At 41.1% G+C, this 19,972-nt stretch overlaps 2 protein-coding genes across 2 annotated transcripts in view; one reads left to right on the forward strand and one right to left on the reverse strand.

The window, feature by feature from the left end:
- ubr1 (ubiquitin protein ligase E3 component n-recognin 1) overlaps positions 1-5,016 on the reverse strand; it is a 59,629-nt gene extending 54,613 nt beyond the window's left edge. Inside the window, exons 1-2 of the mRNA XM_084311560.1 lie at positions 4,932-5,016; positions 3,977-4,236 (exon numbers count right to left, since the gene is read on the reverse strand). Coding sequence (XP_084167686.1) covers positions 3,977-4,236; positions 4,932-4,976 — 305 coding nt within the window. The 5' untranslated portion in view covers positions 4,977-5,016. The remainder of the gene's footprint in view (positions 1-3,976; positions 4,237-4,931) is intronic.
- A 241-nt stretch (positions 5,017-5,257) lies between these two features.
- On the forward strand, positions 5,258-19,972 carry atxn3 (ataxin 3). The gene is made up of 11 exons (XM_084309829.1): positions 5,258-5,296; positions 7,559-7,723; positions 8,071-8,115; positions 8,899-8,984; positions 11,111-11,177; positions 11,304-11,391; positions 11,482-11,617; positions 16,610-16,776; positions 17,074-17,269; positions 17,365-17,435; positions 17,550-19,972. The coding sequence occupies exons 1-11, from the start codon at positions 5,273-5,275 to the stop codon at positions 17,600-17,602; spliced, it is 1,098 nt and encodes a 365-aa protein (XP_084165955.1). The 5' UTR covers positions 5,258-5,272; the 3' UTR covers positions 17,603-19,972.

A 19,972-nucleotide genomic window follows, 5' to 3' on the forward strand; every position in this document is an offset into this window, starting at 1 on the left:
CTCCTTGCTGTTTTACAGAGGCTGGACCCTCAGCAGCACAGATGATGGGAGCTAACATTACGCATCCTGCCCTCGCAATTCAACTCACAACAATGAATGTAGCCTACTTGAGGCTACGACTGACAGTGATACCATGCATATTCACTGTTTGTCAACCATAGGCAAATTATTGACAGAAAGGCTTGCTAGCATATGGTTTGCTTTCTGGGTCATTGTCACTGGCATCAGTCAAGTGACAGGGTTGTCAAGCAATTTCTAAGGTGGCGCAGTGGGACTATAATGAAAGTCAGCCGTGACTGAGCAAAGCATAAATAACATTGTCTTTATATTTTAATGTTAAAATATCAACAGTCATTGGCCGTTCAAAGACAAAAATAGACTTGCAATGTTCGTCTGTTCAATTCTGGTGTGTTTAACACGCCTAATTAAAAGCATGCATATTACGTTTCACTGAGAAAATAAAGGCTTTCCAACAACAACTTCATGGCTAATTGATTTATGGTGATAAATTACTGTTTTGGGGGAAATAAGAGCACAATTGGGAGTGAGAAGCAGGCTCTGATCTGAGCATAGTAAGAATGAGGAAGAGGAGTTTCACTTTGATCAGCTCTGCTTACAACAAGTGCACCTTATCCTAGTACACAGAGTAAAACCTGAGACAGTGAACTTATTAACAATTCATTGTAAACACTTAGCCTAAATACTTTTGCGTTGTAAACTTTGGTGTCGTTGAGGGATGAGGTCTCTGTAGAAAGAAAGCCTTTAGGGGCCAAACTACTGAAGGTACTTGCTTACATGTCCAATAGCCTACATTGATCCTCTTATCATCCAACTCTGTGGTATCTTATCATATTTTAAAGGGGACATGCATTGTAAATGGCTTTTTTCTGTGTTTAGCATGGTTTTATAGTAATACGGGTTAGTATCAATGGGTCTGTGTCTCTAATTACCATATTGACTCATCAGTCTAGTCTCGAGTTCACGAGATCCTCCCTCACTCAACTAAGCTGTTCTGATTTGACGGTTTTTCTGACGTTAATATAGCAATGATTTGCATAACTAACGCCCCCTCTATGGTTTACAGCGACAGCAGAAACAGAGTGAGGGAGACTTCCTCAAACAGAGCGAGGCAGACAACGAGCGAGTGAGAGAGAGGGAGAGAGAGAGAGGAGCTTCTGTCGGGGAAACAAACCGCACGCGAGGAAGCAGCAGTATCACATACTCATTTACACAGTGCTTATGGGCGGAGCCAGGCCAACACAGCCTGAAATCCAAAGTGAGAAAAATTTGGCTTTGGAGTACTTGATTAGAAATATAAAACAATGCATTTTTTTGAATAAAAGCTTACAGATGTGTTCAATAGACTCACAGGTATTGTTTAAAGTTGCCCAAATAGTGCTTGGAATAGCAATGCATGTCCCCTTTAACCAATAAGAAATGAGAAATCTTATCAATAAAACATGGGTTATACTGTATATAATTAATTATAATCTAATAGAGAGTGATATGTTAGGCAGCGTGGCATGGCTACATGAGCTCTGGACTCATGATCGGAAGATAACCGGTTCGCTTGAATACTTTCCCTAATGGGGTTGTACTTCCGCGTTCGGTTGGCGCGATCTGATTGGCCACTGACGTTTCTGGTCATGTGACATGTGCGCCAATCGTGTGACGCCTAGTTCTGCCACCGGTTAAGCTTAGGCACTCTTTCGAAGTTGGTTAAGGTTAGAGTTTGTCTTAGAGCAGGGCGATAGAACACCAGCCCTGATTCCAAACTCTAACCTTAACCAACTTCGAAAGAGTCGCCTAAGCTTAACCAGTGATAAACTAGGCATTAGGTAGTTTGCAGGCTGTTAGACCCGGAAATAGGCGCAGAACTAGGCGTCACACGATTGGCACACATGTCACATGACCAGAAACGTCAGTGGCCAATCAGATCGCGCCAACCGAACGCGGAAGTACAACCCCATTAGGGAAAGTATTCAAGCGAACCGGTTATCTTCCGATCACGAGTCCAGAGCTCATGTGTGCCAATCGTGTGACGCCTAGTTCTGCGCCTATTTCCGGGTCTAACAGCCTGCAAACTACCTAACGCCTAGTTTATCAAGCTGACTAGTCCAGAGGACACATGTCACACATGTCACATGACCAGAAACGTCAGTGGCCAATCAGATCGCGCAAACCGAACACGGAAGTACAACCCCATTAGGGAAAGTATTCACGCAACCGGTTCGAGGCTGCTGTCGGAAAGTGGTATTGTTGTCCAGCAGGGGGCACTCTGTCCTCTGGACTAGTCAGTAACAATGCCCCTGTTACAGTGATAGGGACACCGTACAGCTGCGAGTGCAGTCCTTCGGATGAGACGCTAAACCGAGGTCCTGACTGAATTCGGTCGTTAAAGAACCCAGGGCGCTTATCGCAAAAGAGTAGGGGGTTCCCTGACGTTCCTGGCCAAATTCCCAATCAGGTCTCTGACATCAAGGCCACCTAATTATCCCTTCCGCTTAATTGGCCGATATCAATCCCCGTCGCCGTTCAGCCATTGTATAGTGTGATGTGTGCCTGGTGCCAGTGTATGGCAGCCATTGAGCCTGCGTAGCCCAAGGTTGGGTGCTACCAGTGGTGGTGAAGGAGGCAATTTCCACCCTACATTGTGGGGAGTGCTTTGAGTGTCTAGAAAAGCGCTATATAAATGTAATGAATTATTATTATTATGTAATATAACATTGTGGTATGGTGAACCTCAGCTGTAAATACAAAGGCAAACTAGTGAGAGTAGTTAACACAGCCAGCAAAGGTGCTGTATCTGTACAGATCTGTAGTGATCTGTACACCCTCTGCGTCTGAGTTTCTTAAGCCAATACAATTACAATGACTTTGAACTAGTGAGGGACCGCAAACAGAATGAAGAAACAGTCTTGAAAAGCCGTCAATTCATAAGCCATCTTGTCTGAATCAGAAGCCAACTGTTCAGCCTGTTGCAATGTCTGATGACCCTGCTGTGTTATTAGTGTCTCTGTTATTAGTTGTCATTCATTCATGGTTTTAGGGACATTTTTAAAAGGGATGGGTGGAGATCTGGGAGATATTAGAATTACCAGAATGCGGTTGACCAAGTTGCCTTTGTTCTCCGCTAGCTCATTGTGATCGTAATGCTTTTATAAACCTCAAAGCTGTATTTAGCACCTGAATTTGGCGATAAGAGTTTCATATTCTGAATATCCACAATGATAATATGGAAGGAGAATATCGAGTGGAGAGAGAGACAATGACAGAGAAAGATAGACTGACAAAGACCATGCAGTGGGTGAGGTGTAGCATGGGGGGGAATTAGACGAGGAATGAATGAATGACAGCTCATTCTCTCAGAGCAAAACAGAAACCGTTGTGTTGTGTGAACAGTAAAGCGATCTGATGACTTTGAAAGTCATGTAGTGCGTGTGTAGCTTTAGATGAGGACTCACAGCCCCTGAGATGTGATGTTGCCTCCTGAGATGAATGAACGGTGACACAGAATGTCTATAAGAAGTTATTTATTCCAAGTGCAATCAGCCTCCTACATTCCAAGAATTCTTGATCTGCACAGTGTATTATTTTAAAGGAACACGCCAACATTATGGGAAATGTGGTTCTCCAGAGTTGTAAAAACAGAGGTGTTTTTATCCAACAGCCAGGCTAGCTGACCCATATCCGCTTCAATTAATTTGTGCTAAACTAGACTAGCTTGCAGCCGGATAGCTTTCTACTGAACACACAGAGAGGAAATTGGTATCTATCTTAACAGACTCTGGAGAAGAATGTTGGCATGTCCCTTTAATGTTTTTATGTTTTTTTGTCTGATGTGACGGAAGACTCTCTGGTGGATATTGAAGTTGTTTTAAATTTGAATTGATATTCCAACACTAAAACCTGAGGAGAGGGCATGAGGCTCAGGCAGATGCCTGGCTGGACACCTGAATCACTGCAGTATTCTGACCTGCAGGAGTAGACCGTCTCCCCCTCCTTGAAAACACGACCACAGAGCTGGGAGGAGGTGCTGCCCTGTTTGAGCTTCTCCAAGCCCTCCTGGGGATCTTCTCCGAACAGGAAACACTCCAGAGGGTGGAGGAGGCGGCTGTGCACAAGCTCCTCCTCCTCCTGAGGGTTGGGTTCCAGCTCCCTGCAATAGATCTGTGGCACATGCTCCATCAGGTAGTGGAGCAGCTCTGCCCCACTGTCTGCGGCGTCCCGCCATCCCTGCAAAACAAGAGAGAAGATTATAACATCAGTTTTGAGATTACTTAATTAAGCCACACCTATGTCTACCTAATGACACATTACAGTTAGATAAGCCCTTAACTGTATCCACTGGGCACACTGAACAAGACCACCCGCATTTCATTGTATACTCGTATGCCGTGACAAATAAAACTCTTGACTTGACTTGAACATACCAAATTGGCCTGATACAACAAAGCTTTTTGTATTTTTTTCATTTTCATAATTTAAATATTGTCCATGACTTTGATCAAAGTTAATATGCCAAATATCCCAAGGTATTTGGCTCACAGCAACGATATTTTTTTTCATTGTTTAGGGTTTTTGATTGACATCAATTGTCTATTTTTCCACACATAGATTGAACATTATTGGAATAACATCGCGCAGGATCACATTAGATTATCTATATTGACTACACTGACAGTTGTCAAAAGTATTGACTACATAATATCATGATATAACCTAGCTAGTCTAAATTAGCTAGCAATTGCTGCCTAAACTGGTACGCACAGCAGGACGATTTCCAGCTCGGGAACTAGCTGTAGTAGACAATTCATTTATTTTACGATTTAACCTGAAACTATGTAGTAATTATTACCAATCAATTATATCCAAACGTACGTATTCACGTGCAATTTACTGTAGTCAAACATATAGTCCAAAAATCTTACCTTGCTGAGCTCCAGCCCGTCTAATGTTTTCTCACCTTCCGCCATATTCCATTTGCCGTAAAGGAGGGGTGTCGCTAGGGGGGATCCTCCTCGTAACCAAGGCCGTTTGCGACGCCACTTTAAAATAATTCAGAAATGCATAAAATGTCATGAATGCACATGAAATTCATTCAATATTACCCAAGAAGATTGTCTATTTTATGCTGCCAAAAAAAATGCGTCGCACGATGTATTATGTAAAGAACAACAAACAGTTCAACTTCTGTAACGGGATAGGCTGTGATGATGATGAACCCTGTGGGGTCGAAGGTCAGAGTTGAATGTTTGACAGAAAATTAAACATGGAGTCTATCTTTCATGAGAAAGTAAGTTTATGCATTTTATTCGAAAGGTTTAACCATGGAAACATGATTGATGTTTATTCTGATATCTTTAGACGTCGCATTGACAATGTATTTAGCTGCGGTTAAACTCCGTTTAACATCTAACTAAGGGATTTAGAGTGATTTGGCAATGTTGTTGTTAGCCAGACGGCTAATGCTAGTTGCACCTGTTAGTCCGAAAAGATGGGGAATGCCTGTTTAGTTTAGTTAGCAACAAACACAAACAATCAACACAACCCCGTTCTCACAACTGTTTACGTTTACTATGTGAGACTGCTTAAGTTATATTTAACTTTACCCCCAGGGTTATAATAATAAAGCTAGCCTAAGTGTTGTCGCTAGTTACGTGGTGCATGCAAAGAGTTGTTATATGTGGTGCATGACTGCTACGTTACAAAAAAAACTACATTTAACATTTCATTTAACTTGACAACATACATATTATAAATTTACCTACGTTTATTGATTAGATTAGATTCAAATGTATTGTCATTATACAGCACAAGTAGCCTACACAGTACAACGAAAATAAGTTTGGCATCCAACCAGCGTGCAAATGTATGAATGAAAACTTTATTTAACAGATTGCAGAATGGGTACAATACAGCACGGCTCAATACACACAATTGTTAAGGGGATGCAGACCAGAGAAAGACGTTTGTCTTGTTTACATCAGGGTCCCCCATTTTCAATTCATATTATTGACATTTATGACATACATGACATACAGATAGACAGTACTGCTACATCTATACATTTATGACATACCAGATTTACAAATACAGTACTGTTTGTGATACAAAAAGAGTATAAAAAAAAGAGAGTATACATTTGACGAAGAAACTGTACATTGTAGGAGGTGGGGTGGGGGGGGGGACTGTACATTGGATTATCGACAACCTTACTAGGTCCAAGAAGAGGGTCTCGTGTATTACTGGGTTAGGACATTTACTGTACATTGGAGGGGGGGGTTGGGTTATGGTATTTATTTACAGGGGCCAGTTTCGAATTGCAGTCTCCCGTAGGTGCTCCTTGAGAGTGGTTTTAAAAGTGGGTAGTGATTCACATTCCTTTACAGCTGTGGGTAGGGCATTCCACATTGATGTGGCATAATTGCGAAACGTGTTTAGTCCCTTGTTTGAGCCGAATCTGGGTTTAACATGATTTGTTGAGTTCCCTCTAGTGTTGTGGTCGTGGTATTTACTGACCTTTGGGAAGTATTTTGACATGTACATGGGTACCTTAGTCGTATAGTGTATCTTGTAGACCAGGCCCATTGCAAGTTGCTGTACTCTGTCGTCTACTTAAGCCATCCTAGGTAGTCAAAGTGGGCAGGGGTGAGGTGGGTTCTAGGAGTAAGGTCAAGTAGTAGTCTGACCAGTGCAACAGCAATATACGATATACAGGTGATTAAACTGGATACAGAATATACAAATTACTACTATGGAGTGTAGTGTTAATCAGATGTATGTACAGAGTTGTAGTATAATAATATACAGTGATACAGGTATAAAGACAGTATGCCATGGTAGTACTAGTAGGCATACTGGCCAGCAGTGTAACTAGTAAGAGTAGGGTATGTACAGATATAGATATAGTAAAGGACTATGTGCAGGTTAGTACAGATATATATATATATATATGCGGTGAGAATAAATATAATATGGTACATGCAGCATTATTGTACGCTATCATACAGAGCTATGGGTTATATGCAGGTGTACAAGTAAGTATATAGAGGGGTTATATCATATGCAGGTATATTCAGACAGTGTGTGTGTGTGTGTGTGTGTGTGTGTGTGCAGTAAATATAAATGTAAACAGTATATACAACAGAATTCCAGCGAAACCGTCTTTGGTAACCACTTTCAAAAGGAAATGCAGAATTTTTGCGCAGTGGTAGAGTAGGAAAAGCATGACAATACTGCTCTACTGTGACTTTTTCAAGAGCCAGTAATATTGTGTTTTTGTTTATATATTTCTCATATATCAACATCAAGTCAACACATAGCAAGCAACTGTTTTGCACATAGCAACCATTGTCTCTTCCATTGCCATGTAAAAAACAATGGTTGCTATGTTACATGCAGCCATGTTGGAAGATGGAGAACTATATACATTCTGTGTAAGGCCTCTATTGGGAACTAGAGTAACAATGGCTTCAGGGGAGGGGACAGACTGCTAACAGTAAAGTCCTTTGGCTGTTGTAGTCCATAATTTAATTCTGGAATTCTTTGTTTATAGCAAGAGGGCTCTCTTTGCGCCCAGCACTGCCTCAACAATCTATTGCAAGGTGAGTATTTTACTCCTGTGGACCTGTCATCAATTGCTCATCAGCTTGATGAAGAAGAACGAATGAGAATGGCAGAAGGGGGTATGGTCAGTGAGGAGTACAGGACATTTTTACAGGTGAGGTGGCACATACTGTACTGCACATATGGCAAGTGTTTAATACAACAGTCGTTTCTCATCCACATTAACACAATTGTTACTCAAGTAACACAACATTTTTTTTTTTTTTTTTTTTTTTTTAAACAAATGTTTTTTATTTACCCTTTTTTACATAAAACCAGACACACAATACATTAACAGTAGAAATCCACAATAAATCACAGGACTATGATTGACATAATAATAACAATAATGACAGTCCAGTACTTAAATCAAAATAAATGTAGATTAAAAGATATACCCATAATAAATACAATACAATACATATGCTCTTGTAACACAACATTCTTTTAATGCATTTGTAGCAACCCTCTGGAAACATGGATGACAGTGGCTTCTTTTCAATACAAGTGAGTGAGTTTAAAGTCCACTTTCAATCCACTGGTTACTCGGTTATCCACAAATATTCATTATGAGTCAATGTCGGGGTCGACAATATAATAATATCTTTAATACCTTAAATCGTAACCAGTATACCAGACACATTTTTGTCATGATATTTTATATATTTTTATACACATCAACATTATGTGAAAAGCGCTTACTTACCGTCTTCTTCAGAGTCAGACAAGAAGATAGATACCAATTTCCTCTCTGTGTGTTCAGTAGTAAGCTATCCAGTTGCAAGCTAGCCTAGCTTAGCACAAATGAATAGAAGTGGATACAGACCACTAGCCTAGCTTAAAACTCACAGGAGAGGTGTTTTTGGCCAAAAGCTAGGCTAGCTGGTCCGTATCCGCTTCCATTAATTTGTGCTAAGCTAAGGGAATCGGTAGTACCTTCTTGTCTGACTCTGGAGAAGACAGTAAGCACATTTCCCATAATGTTGGCGTGTTCCTTTAACTTCTTTTCATAACTTTCACCACAGCTGCTCTGACACTCCTTTTATTTGTGTTTAATTAGCTCAAATGTTTTTAACCCTTTGGTTCCTTTTAAGTCTATACATTAAAGGCTGCAAATGGAGTACTATATTGTTAACATTGGTTACTTGCAAAATAGCTATAGAAAATGCAAAGTGAAAAAAATATTGTGATGAATATCTTCATGTGATATTTTGGCCATATCAGCCACCCCTAAGTCAATGGATTTATTCCTGTGCATAAATTCTCTCTTCTGTTGTTTCATATTCTCAGGTTATTAGCAATGCTCTAGGAGTGTGGGGCTTGGAGCTGATCCTCTTTAACAGCCGGGAGTATCAGAGTCTAATGATTAATCCAATGTAAGCATTCCGAGTTACTTTATTTTCCATGGCCTATCATTTGTTTTTAAAGTGTCGTGCAATATACATATTGACAACACAGTACACACACTGACACACAGCAAGGCCTCACATACAGTGCAAAGAGACATACGATAGACAGTAGACTATACATAGCACACTACATTTACACTAAGCATTGTATTTTTAACCTGTTGTTGTGGTGATTTTAACCAATCTAAAAACAGTCTGTATTGTATAGGGATGGGTACCGAATTTGGTACTTTTAAAGGTACTTACCGAAACACGTTGCGATTCACGTGATACCGTAAAAAAGAAAAAAAGATTTAAAAATTTTTTTTGCACTTTTTTATTTTAATTTGTTACCCTTTTTCTTTTCATGTCAACGTTCACACGCACAATATACGTATCAGGGCCGACGTTCCACTCTACTGGTTAAAGTTGCTTACTCGTCGGCGGTCAGGTGGCGTAGCGGAGATTGTGCTCGTCACCAATGCAAGAGGCTGCGGTCTCGACTCCCGGAGTCAGCATTGCCTTGGCTTGGGCTGATCGCTATACTAACTCGTTTGGCTGGGTTAGGGGGAGGGAAGCCGTGGGTGGGAAACTGGCGTTGTGGACAGCGACGCCTACAGGTCAGGTCTGGGCGCTTGCTCAGCGGAGGCAGGACTTGAGGAAGGCAGCGTGACCTCCCACGCGTTACACTTCACCAATGAGAGCCCTCGCTGCCAGGTGAGAAGAGAGCCACTGGCTGTCGCCGCACGTGTCGGAGGAAGCGTGCGGATACTTCAGGGTTCCCTTGTACCGACCAATAGGAGAACATGCGCACAACAACCAGGTAAGGGAGGGGGGGGGAATTGGCACAACGACTAAAATTGAGACGGGGAGAAAATAGAGAAAAATCTGAGAAAGAGAGATAAAAAAAAAAAAAATTGCTTACTACGTTCAGAAAAATAAGGTCCACAGCCGCTCCGGTGTAAAATAAAGATATCCAAATGGTTTATTTCTCTTCCACAGCGAAGTCTTTCTTTACAGAAGTGATCCTAAAGTTATTTTCCTAAATATTCATGTCACTACTACAAGGTAAGAAAACTGTATTTTCCCAGTCTCCAAAATCATCGCCGACTCGACACATGAAAATTCCTCCTCACCTGAAAGCCGTAAATCAACTTGCCGGCTCTTTCCACAGCAAAACCGTAGGAAAGGCACCCTGGTCTAGAAATGCAGGCTTCAATCTATGTTGTTTAGTCTATCTGTTCAGTACTGATCAGCACTGTTTCAAGATGCACAATGAGCTCTTCAGAGAGAATTGTTGAATATATATAGATACACAAATGTTCTAGGATGTTTGATTATGACATACTGTGACATCACGAATGCTCTAGAATGTTCCATTATGACATCATACTGTGACATCACAAATGTTCTAGAATGTTTGACTATGACATCATACTGTGACATCACGAATGTTCTAGAAGGTTCTATTATGACAAATAATACGGTTCAATGACTTTCTCTAAATCCAATCAATATTCCTAATGCCGTTTCAATGTAAGGTTATAAAAATAAACATATATATATATATATATATATATATATATATATATATATATATATATATATATATATATAATAACCTAAATATATAGCTTTGGCTCCTCTACAATACGCTTACCTAGGATTTGACTTGATTCAACAACAAAGCAGTCGGGGCAATGGCAAGCCGAAAACTGTTGAAAGTATAGTTATTTGAAGTTTGGATTTTTTTTCACGACTGAGGTAGGTATATTACATTTTTAGAGACTAAAGTACCGAAAAAGGGTACTGTTGGGTACCGGTATCGATTCACAGGTACCGGTACCGTATCGGTTCAAATGTGAACGGTACCCATCCCTAGTATTGTAATACATTTGTATGTCACCTATGGACGGTTTCAAAGTGACAACATTCTAAAAGGACCCAAGTTAATTTCCTGTTGCAATGTTTGCTAATGCAATAACTGACAGGAAATCCACTTGGGTCCAAACTGTTACCTGCTACCAGAATTCCAGTAAAACAGTCTATAATGTGTTTTTTTGTTTGTTAGGGCTACTTTGTCTTTCTCCTAAAATACCACTCTTGTGTTTAAGAAATGAGAAAGCCTTTATTTGCAACTACAAGGAGCACTGGTTTACAATACGTAAACTTGGACAACAGGTAAGAGTCATCAGAGATACCATTATCAGAGTTGTGTAGTCAACACCAGGACCTATCCTGTTCACAGTTTAATTTCAAACAACCTAATTTACTGAATACACCATTTATTTTAATTTTTCATCACAGTGGTTTAATCTGAACTCACTGTTGACCGGACCGGAGTTGATATCAGACACGTATCTTGCCCTCTTCCTCGCACAGTTACAACAGGAAGGTAAACAAATACGGTAAACTCAAACCAACACATAATATCTTCAGGTGTTGTCATGTGGAGAACAATTGTAAAGGGCTCTCTTCTGTGCAGGTTATTCCATATTTGTGATCCGAGGAAACCTCCCTGACTGTGAAGCGGAGCAGATCTTGGGGTTCATGAGGGTACAGCAGCAGCAGCGGCCCAGGCTGATAGGAGAGGACGAGGCCCAGTCTAGTAGTGGTCAAGGGTAAGAACACGCAGATCTAAAATATTTAAGGAATGGGTTAACCTGTTGCCCTAGACTTTGATTTAATTTACCACTAGTTTAGTTTAGTTCATTAGGATCCACAATTAGCTACAACATTGCAGTAGCTATTCTTCCAGGCCAGGAAATATAGTGCGAAATATAGCCCAAGTCAGGCCACTTTTTAAGCAGGGGGTCTGGGGGTCCCCCACCAGAGATATTCCTATTATGGGATGTATAAATACCCGATCCATTTCCAGGTTGTATAATAGTATATACGTCCAAATCATGTTGTTTGTCGAGTTATTTGCACCGATCGGTGTTCACTGTGTCAAGATGGAGTCCTGGGTGACTGGGTGAATATGGGTGAGCACCACTTCATCCACATGACTTCCTGTTGGGCGATCTGCCGATCGGCCACCAGATGGCGCTCTTGAACCGTTAGAGAGTTGAGTGGAGCTCAGCAGTATATCTCAGGTCCCCGGGAGAGAAATATGATTTCGATCACAGATTTTTGAAATATTGATATCAAAGACTTGTTACGGCGTCTTCGGCAGAATGAGCATGGCGGGCAATGACGAGTTTCGGCGTTTCCGGCGATTAAAGTGTTAAATGCCATTGTTTGTGATGGCATCACAAATTATTGTTAAAAAAAACACACAAACATTTAAATATTTTCAATATACCAAATGCAAAGTGGATTTTTCTGGGGGGGATTATTACAGGCTAATAATGGTTATAATCATCATGTGTCAATGATTAGCAACAACACTGATTTTGATGGATTTTTTGTTTTTGTAATGTCAGACTTAACAACTCTTATCAGAAAAGTGAGAGTATTTCATTTATAATCTGACATTACAAGAACAATGAAAAACGCTCTCTGATTGGCACTGACTGACGCTCTCTGATTGGCCACTGACGCGTTTGGCCAATCCGTGACGAGCTGTGTCTTTGCCCATTTCCTCGTCAAACAGCCTGCAAACTAACTGGTGTTCTATCGCCATACTCTAAGACAAACTCTAACCTTAACCAACTTCGAAAGAGTGCCTAAGCTTAACCGTCGAAAGAACTTGCCGTCACGCTCTAAGACAAACTCTAACCTTAACCTACTTCGAAGAGTGCCTAAGCTTAACCAGTGTAGAAACAGGCGTCTGCCAATCAGAGAGCGTCTCCGAGAAATGCGGCTTGTTTTGGTAATCACGCCCCGATGGCCAGGCCTTCGCCATACATGGATACCAACATGAATCTGAAGGAAATCCTAACATGCAAAGTGTCTAAATGATGTTTCTTAATGGGGAATTTAAATATGAGTAATTTTTTTGGGATAGGATAACTCTAACCTACATAATTTTGTATTACAAAATTTCCAAATGTACCCATTCCCTTTCGAAGATTTTAAAAGATATGGGAAATAATTTTTATTTCTTTTATTTTTATTGATCTTTTTCCCCCTCCATTTTCCTCCGATTTTCTCCCATCCCAATGTTAGTCGTATGCCAATCCCCTTCCTGGTCGCTGCGCACTTACCCCCCACAGTCAGATCATCTGGGAGAGTGGAGGCTATCACGTGCTTCCTCCGACACACGTCCAGCCAATCAACCGCTTCTTTTCACCTGGCAGCGCGGATCCTCCCTGAGAGGGCGTATCGTGTGGAAGGATCACACTATCCCACTCAGGTCCTATCCGCGCTTAGCAGGCGCCCCGACCGAACTGTAGGAGTCGCTGTTTACAACGACCCGGACCCACCCCGCCAGTTTCTCCCACCCTCTAATACAGCCAATTGTATTAGTGTGAACGGCCAGCCAAGCTGGTGACAACCCCGGAGCTGTGAGCTGGATTCGAACAGGCGAATCCAGCTCACAGCTCCGGGGTTGGTGACGAACGCAATCTCCGCTACGCCACCTAACCGCCCTTGGGAAATCATTTATAATGACAAAGCCATCATTAGCACTATCCGTCGTCACACATCGTCACACGTGCAGAGTTCAGGAAGAAATCCTGGACAGTCTGTGTTATACCCTGTATGAATGTTGGCTTTTTCTGAGGATGCTCCCTTTCTCTCATTAACTTATAGGTTAACCCAAAGTCTTTAATTTGTTGAAGAAGACTATACTTTTTAAGAATCGTGCCTGATGACACACTCAGTGCTGGTTTTTGGCGCCGTGGGCCAGGAGTTTGTTTGTTTGTCTTCAGCTCTCTTCTGAGGATGTGGTGGAATAGCAGGGCCTTTTGGATTTTCTGATTCCTTACTTTGCTTCCTGATAGCATATTCTTTGTTTCCGTGCCTGGAGAGTCCAGTGGTGATGTATTTGTAGCCTTTTTTCAGCACATTATTGTTTTTCTCAGGTTGTTTTGTTGCTTTGTTACATTTGTAATCTTCTCTTTTAAAGTTTGTATTTCTCTTTAATGCCTTTTTCGCGTTTTACTTTGTTTCTGTTCCTGTCTGAGAGACTCTCTGCGCTGTCTGGCATTGTTATCTAGAATATCCTGATCTGGGGGGGGGGGGTGTCTGCCTCCAGCACCGCACCTTCACAGGACCTTTTCTATCTGCACCTTTTCTGGACCTCTCCAATATTTTCGCCGATACCTCTGTGCCCTGTCTCCCATCTTGTCTATTTCTATTACGGTACTTTTTTGTCTTGAACCCTCTTTTTCCACCTTTGTCTTTCCTGCTCTTGCAAGGCATGTTTGCTCTCTTCGTCACTGTATATCTTTCTCTACTCTCTATTTCTTCTGCTTCGCTCCTCAACTGACAATTTTTATTTATTGTATTAGAATAAGACTATAAAATCAGGTGTGTATTTACTAAACATGATTGATTGATGTTAAAGCTGCAGTGCGTAGTTTCTACAACTAGATATTGCAAACATCTTCACACTGGCTTGGCTTGTGCAGACAAAATCCATGTTCAGTGGAAGCAGTGGGAGAAAATTCAAGAAGACAGTAATTCCAATATTCCTAGGGTATATTACAACTGATAAGATTGTGACAACTGACTAGCAAAGAATTATCCTGTTGATTACTCCATACCATAATGTATTACACTATGGATGGAAAGTCAGAGAAAGGATGATGCAGCAATCTAGACATGCATGAACCAGTCCTATATTAAGAATTATTATAAAGATATTAAGATGAAATATCCACAGTTTACCACTGTGCACCTTTGCTCTGATGATCTAAGTAAACAGTATAATAACAAGAATAACTGTTTTCTTATGTCTTGTATCCCTTCTGGGATAGGGCAACATGGAACTCCTTCCCCGCTCTATAAGAGGCAAGAGTGTAGATGTTTGGTAGTGAAAACTACACACTGCACCATATTTTACATCAATCAATCAACGTAGACAAGTGATATATTTATATTTATTTATTTATTAACACATGTGCTGGGAAAGTAAGACAATTATTCAATAAGCAGACCACAGCCTGCCCATGCTCTAAAAGTCAGAAGTGTATTGTAATGCATGCTATTATATGCACACTTCTGTGCAGATACAACTCTGAAATAACATTTAAATCCTTTACCATGTTAAAAAATAGTATAATAATAGCATATTATGAGGTTATTGATGGATTTGTCAACTCCGTCAGCTTACACGTCAACTCCGTCAGACACAAAATCTGATGGAATTGACGTCTGACAGAGTTGACAAAAGGGCACACATTTTCCCTCCAAGCCTGTATTGTGCACTACAGCTAGCTAGTTATTTGGCAGTTGCTAGCTGTCTTAATAATCTCACTGAAACACTTGAATTCAATCCACTATTGTTTTTTAAAAGTATAATAACGGAGAGACGGTGTTGTGACCATCGGAATATTGACATTGTTTGTCTAAAATATCAAAAAGTGTCAAACTTACCAGACTATGTGTGGTAGTGTTGCATTCACCACATTCAGGGGAAGGAAACGGGGTCCTCAGGGATAGAGCTGGCCATGCTATTGCCTGATTTAATTAGGTTTATGAAAAGGTCTGACAGAGTTGACAAACTGAGGACACAACTTTGATAGGTAGATTTCTATGGACAATATTATTTGAGTTTCATGGCATGCATTGTTTTATACATGTATAACCCTTATCTTTGATTTGATACATGTTTTCACAAGTGGAGAGGTCTTTCAAGCTTTTTTGGGCTGGTCAATAATGTGACCCCTTGCTGAGGACAAGATAATTAACATGGGAGCTTCTAACCACAGATTATACATTTAAACAAATATCCCCCAAAAAACAAATATATGTGCTAAAACATAACATCAGTATACACAATACCTTTAGATGTAACTTTGTGAGTATATCACTCATTATGAATTTCTTAAATTTTTATATAAATTAGACTTTTCTATGTAGGACATGTTTTGTCCCAATTTTCAAGAATCAGTGATATACATAATTGCAACATGCTCTGAGCTGCTTCCAATCCAAAGCACATACACACAAATGTACTGTACATGTAAAATGTTACATGGAAGGCTGGAAGGTACACAGAAGGCACACCGCTATGGATCCTCACCACACCCTCATTAACAACATACACAAATCAGAAATCCATACCTGCACATTCTAACTCAATCCAAAGATTATTCACTGCAACTGCACCATCATCCTGGTTACAAAATATTTATATGCAAATATACCCCTTTGAATCAATAAGCAACCACGACAGCCATACCACAAACAAACAAAACCAAAAAGAAAACTTATCAAATCACATGGCAATTTGTACTGGAAACAGCAAATACCACCAAACACAACGAACAATATCAGGCACATCGCCCAGCCCTACATACACGTATACCATAACCACCTCTGGAAATTTAACATAAATGGCAAATGGTGAATTTATATAGCGCTTTTATCCAAAGCACTTTTGTTCCTCACTATACTATACAGTACACATTATAATTTCAATGAAGATTTGTTTACGTGCAGAGGTTTGAAAACAAAATGACCTCATTGTGAACTAATTGGGAACTGGTGATGCTTTGTACCAGGCGTTCAGCAGCTCTGGGCCAGCTAGGGCCAGACCCGCACCTAGAGGAGGAGGTGGTGGATGATGAAGAGGATGAGCTGAAGAAGGCCCTGGCACTCAGCAGACAGGATATGGAGGTTGAGGATGAAGAGGCAGACCTTCGCAGGGCCATACAGCTCAGCATGCAGGGTAAGGGATGAGTCATTTTAATAAACAGGTTTATTAAATCAGTATTTGGGAACATGAGAAATTCATTCCAAAAGCTGGAAACAAGAGAAGTTAGCCATGAACCTCTGATGTCAAATCAGGAGGTGCTCCATAGACAATGAATTGACTGATTTAGTTTATCCACCAAATGTTTGTGTGTGTTGTAAACTTTATTCTCTGATGGTATGATCAGTGATTCATCTATTCCAGTCCATTCTCTAAATAAAACAATGAAAGCAGATTGATTATTTGTGCTTTGTCATTCTCTTGTGTTTCTAGGAGCAGTGATGAGCAACAAGTCTTTAAACCCTGCAGCAGGTAAAGTTAAGACCGGCGGCCAGGCAGGAGGAGCCGCCCGGAATGAGACTCCCACTGCAGGTAACGTTAAGGCCGGCGGCCAGGCAGGAGGAGGCGCCCAGAACGAGACTCTCACCGCAGAGGAGCTGAGGAGGAGACGGCAAGCCTACTTCGATCGGTGAGCTTGACGTGCCCGTACAGTGACACTGGATGTCAGCCATGGGAGATTATCCGCATGAATCTGAATAGAAATCCCCTCTTTTGACTATGCAGGCAATCCCAGCAGCAACAAGCTCCGCCCACCACTCCTCAACAAATGGACAGTAAATCAGCAGGCAGTTCAGGTAACACTGACATTTTTCAACGTGCTTGCTAATACTACTCCTATAGTGCATTCTGTCAAATAGGTCACTGGAGAGACGAAGAGACACTAATTTGATTTCTCTAACCTGCTCCAGGATCAAAGGATAGTGATCCTGAAGGGGCCCCACAAAACAAGCCCAGCCAGTGAAGTATTGGAAGGTCCTACAGTGGCCTGTGTTGACTACCAGTTGCCTGGATCGGCAGCCCCGCCAAGGGGCGTCCTCACCACCCCCCACCCCCCTCTAACCCCTTGCACTTGCGAACATACGGCCGGCCGGCAGGCTGACACACACCCCCTGGCTAGTTCGCTGACAGGCTATAGAGAAGAGAATAACAACCATGAAATGGCAAAAAAAGCAAAAATAAAAAAGCTAGACTAATAACTCTGAACTGGTGCCGAGGCGGGGGGAAAAGGGTGAATACAGAACTCTGATGCAGTAAAACCAAGTCTGTAATGGCCTTTTTTTACCAGAGCGCCTTCTAATCTTAATTTATGATGTGTATTTTTTTTCTTTTTTTCTTCCTACTCTTGTATTTCTCTGGGAGAGAAGGAACAGTGTTTTCAGCAGACGAATCGCGTGTGAGATGAACTGAGGGTGGAGGGATGCAATGGTGAATTCATCGTCAGTGGGGAAGGTACAACCTTCAGTCATTCTGACAGCTTTGAATATGTGGGTTTTATTGTGGACCATTGGTTTGACATGGATAGTGAGCGACGAGAGCCTCCCGCCTGCTATTACACTTGATTCATAGGTTATAGGAAGTGTTCCTGCACCGCACCCCAACAGGCTATCAGATGTAGGGACCAAGACATTTCTTGCTGCGATCTACACAAACGCCTTTTTAACCGGCACTTAAAATGTATGGTTTCCTTTATCTAGACACCGGTAAAATCATTTCTAGTACGGTGGGCTCCAAAAAGCATTTGGACGCCAACATTTCTTTTTGATGATGATGTGGTTCCATGCTCTATAAATGTTGCATATACAGATATGGTTATTTCATTTAATTGAATTTCATACATTGTATATTTAATCAACTAGGCCTTCTCATTCTGAGTATGTTGTCAAAAAATCGTAAAGTGCAGTGATTTATAGAAACCCATGGAACTCATATACACCAATATTTCGTATTTCTCTCCCAGCCATTAAAACAAAACCCTTTTGGTGAACTTCGACATTCTGTTTGCAATTGACAGGGAAGCAACCGTTGTGATTGGAGGATCAAAAAAAGAGGAACAGGGTTTGAGATTGGTCAATTGCTCTAGCACAGTTGCATTTTCTCTTTTCCAGATATGAAGAGAAAGAAAACCAGTCCATTTATGGGATTCAGGGTTGAAATAGTTTTGGACCAATTGGTGCAAATATGCTCATTCTGGTGGGTTTTCATATCCCACATCTGCAAGTGGCCTATATATAAGACAATTCTATTGACCACAGCCATTACAAAACATGATATTCATTGTTGGGTAGTGCATTTCCACTCACATGTGTTGCAGTGGTACACTGTTGCCCACAGCTACCCAGTTTGCACAGTAGCAAGGTGGAAGTATGGAATACATGATTGGGTAAATCACTGCAAATCAAAAAGGGTCTGAGATTGATATCAAACCAACCTCAAACCATCACACAGTGGAGCTTCATGAGAGGATTGACCACTTAAGACAGTTATGACTATATTAATAACTACTTATTACTTACTAGATATTTACCCATCCATGTATTCCATATTACACCAGAATAATTTACATCAAAAGTAGTCCACGGCAATAGGGATACACTGAATTGCAATTGACCAATCGCAAGCACCGCCCCCTTTTCTTGATCTTCCAATCACAACTATTGCTTCCCTTGGTCCGAGGCAAGCAACAGTTGTGATTGGAGGATCAAGAAAAGAGGGTGGGGCTTGAGATAAGTCAATTTGCTTGTATCGTTGACTAAGAGCAGCACCTGGAGATAAAAAAAACTGCAGCTTTAAAAGTTTCATGCATGTTTATATTTTTTTCAATTACATACAAAAAATTAAATACGTCTAATTCCAAATAATTTTGGCACCTTTTAAATGGTAACATCATGTGCAAAACAATTGGTAGATCTTTAAAGGAACACGCCAACATTTTGGGAAATTAGCTTATCGTCTAACAGTGTTCAGTGGGGGGGAATGTCGGTGGGTTAGCCTTCGGGAGAGGTGTTAGTTGGACAATGCCTAGGCTAAGGGCACTGTCCACTTCCATTCATTGTGCTAAGCTAGGCTGACATGCAGCCAGATAGCTTTTTTTTATTTATTTTTTAACTTAAATTTTTTTTAAGGAACAATACACTGACATGGGTCCTTTGAATTCCTATGATATATGGTTGCGTTCAGCAGCCCAGACCCCCATAAGAGGAACCCCCCCCCCTCCCGCTATCCACCCCGAGAAATAGGACTCCCCCACATCCCAGGTTCGCCCCACACGGGGCCGAGCACCCAGCGACAAGGGTCCCTTGAATTAATTTGGGCCAGGCTCAGTAGAGGGGAA

The sequence above is a fragment of the Notolepis coatsorum genome (genome assembly GCF_963971535.1).
Source record: "Notolepis coatsorum genome assembly, chromosome: 3".
Classification (NCBI taxonomy): Eukaryota; Metazoa; Chordata; class Actinopteri; order Aulopiformes; family Paralepididae; genus Notolepis; species Notolepis coatsorum.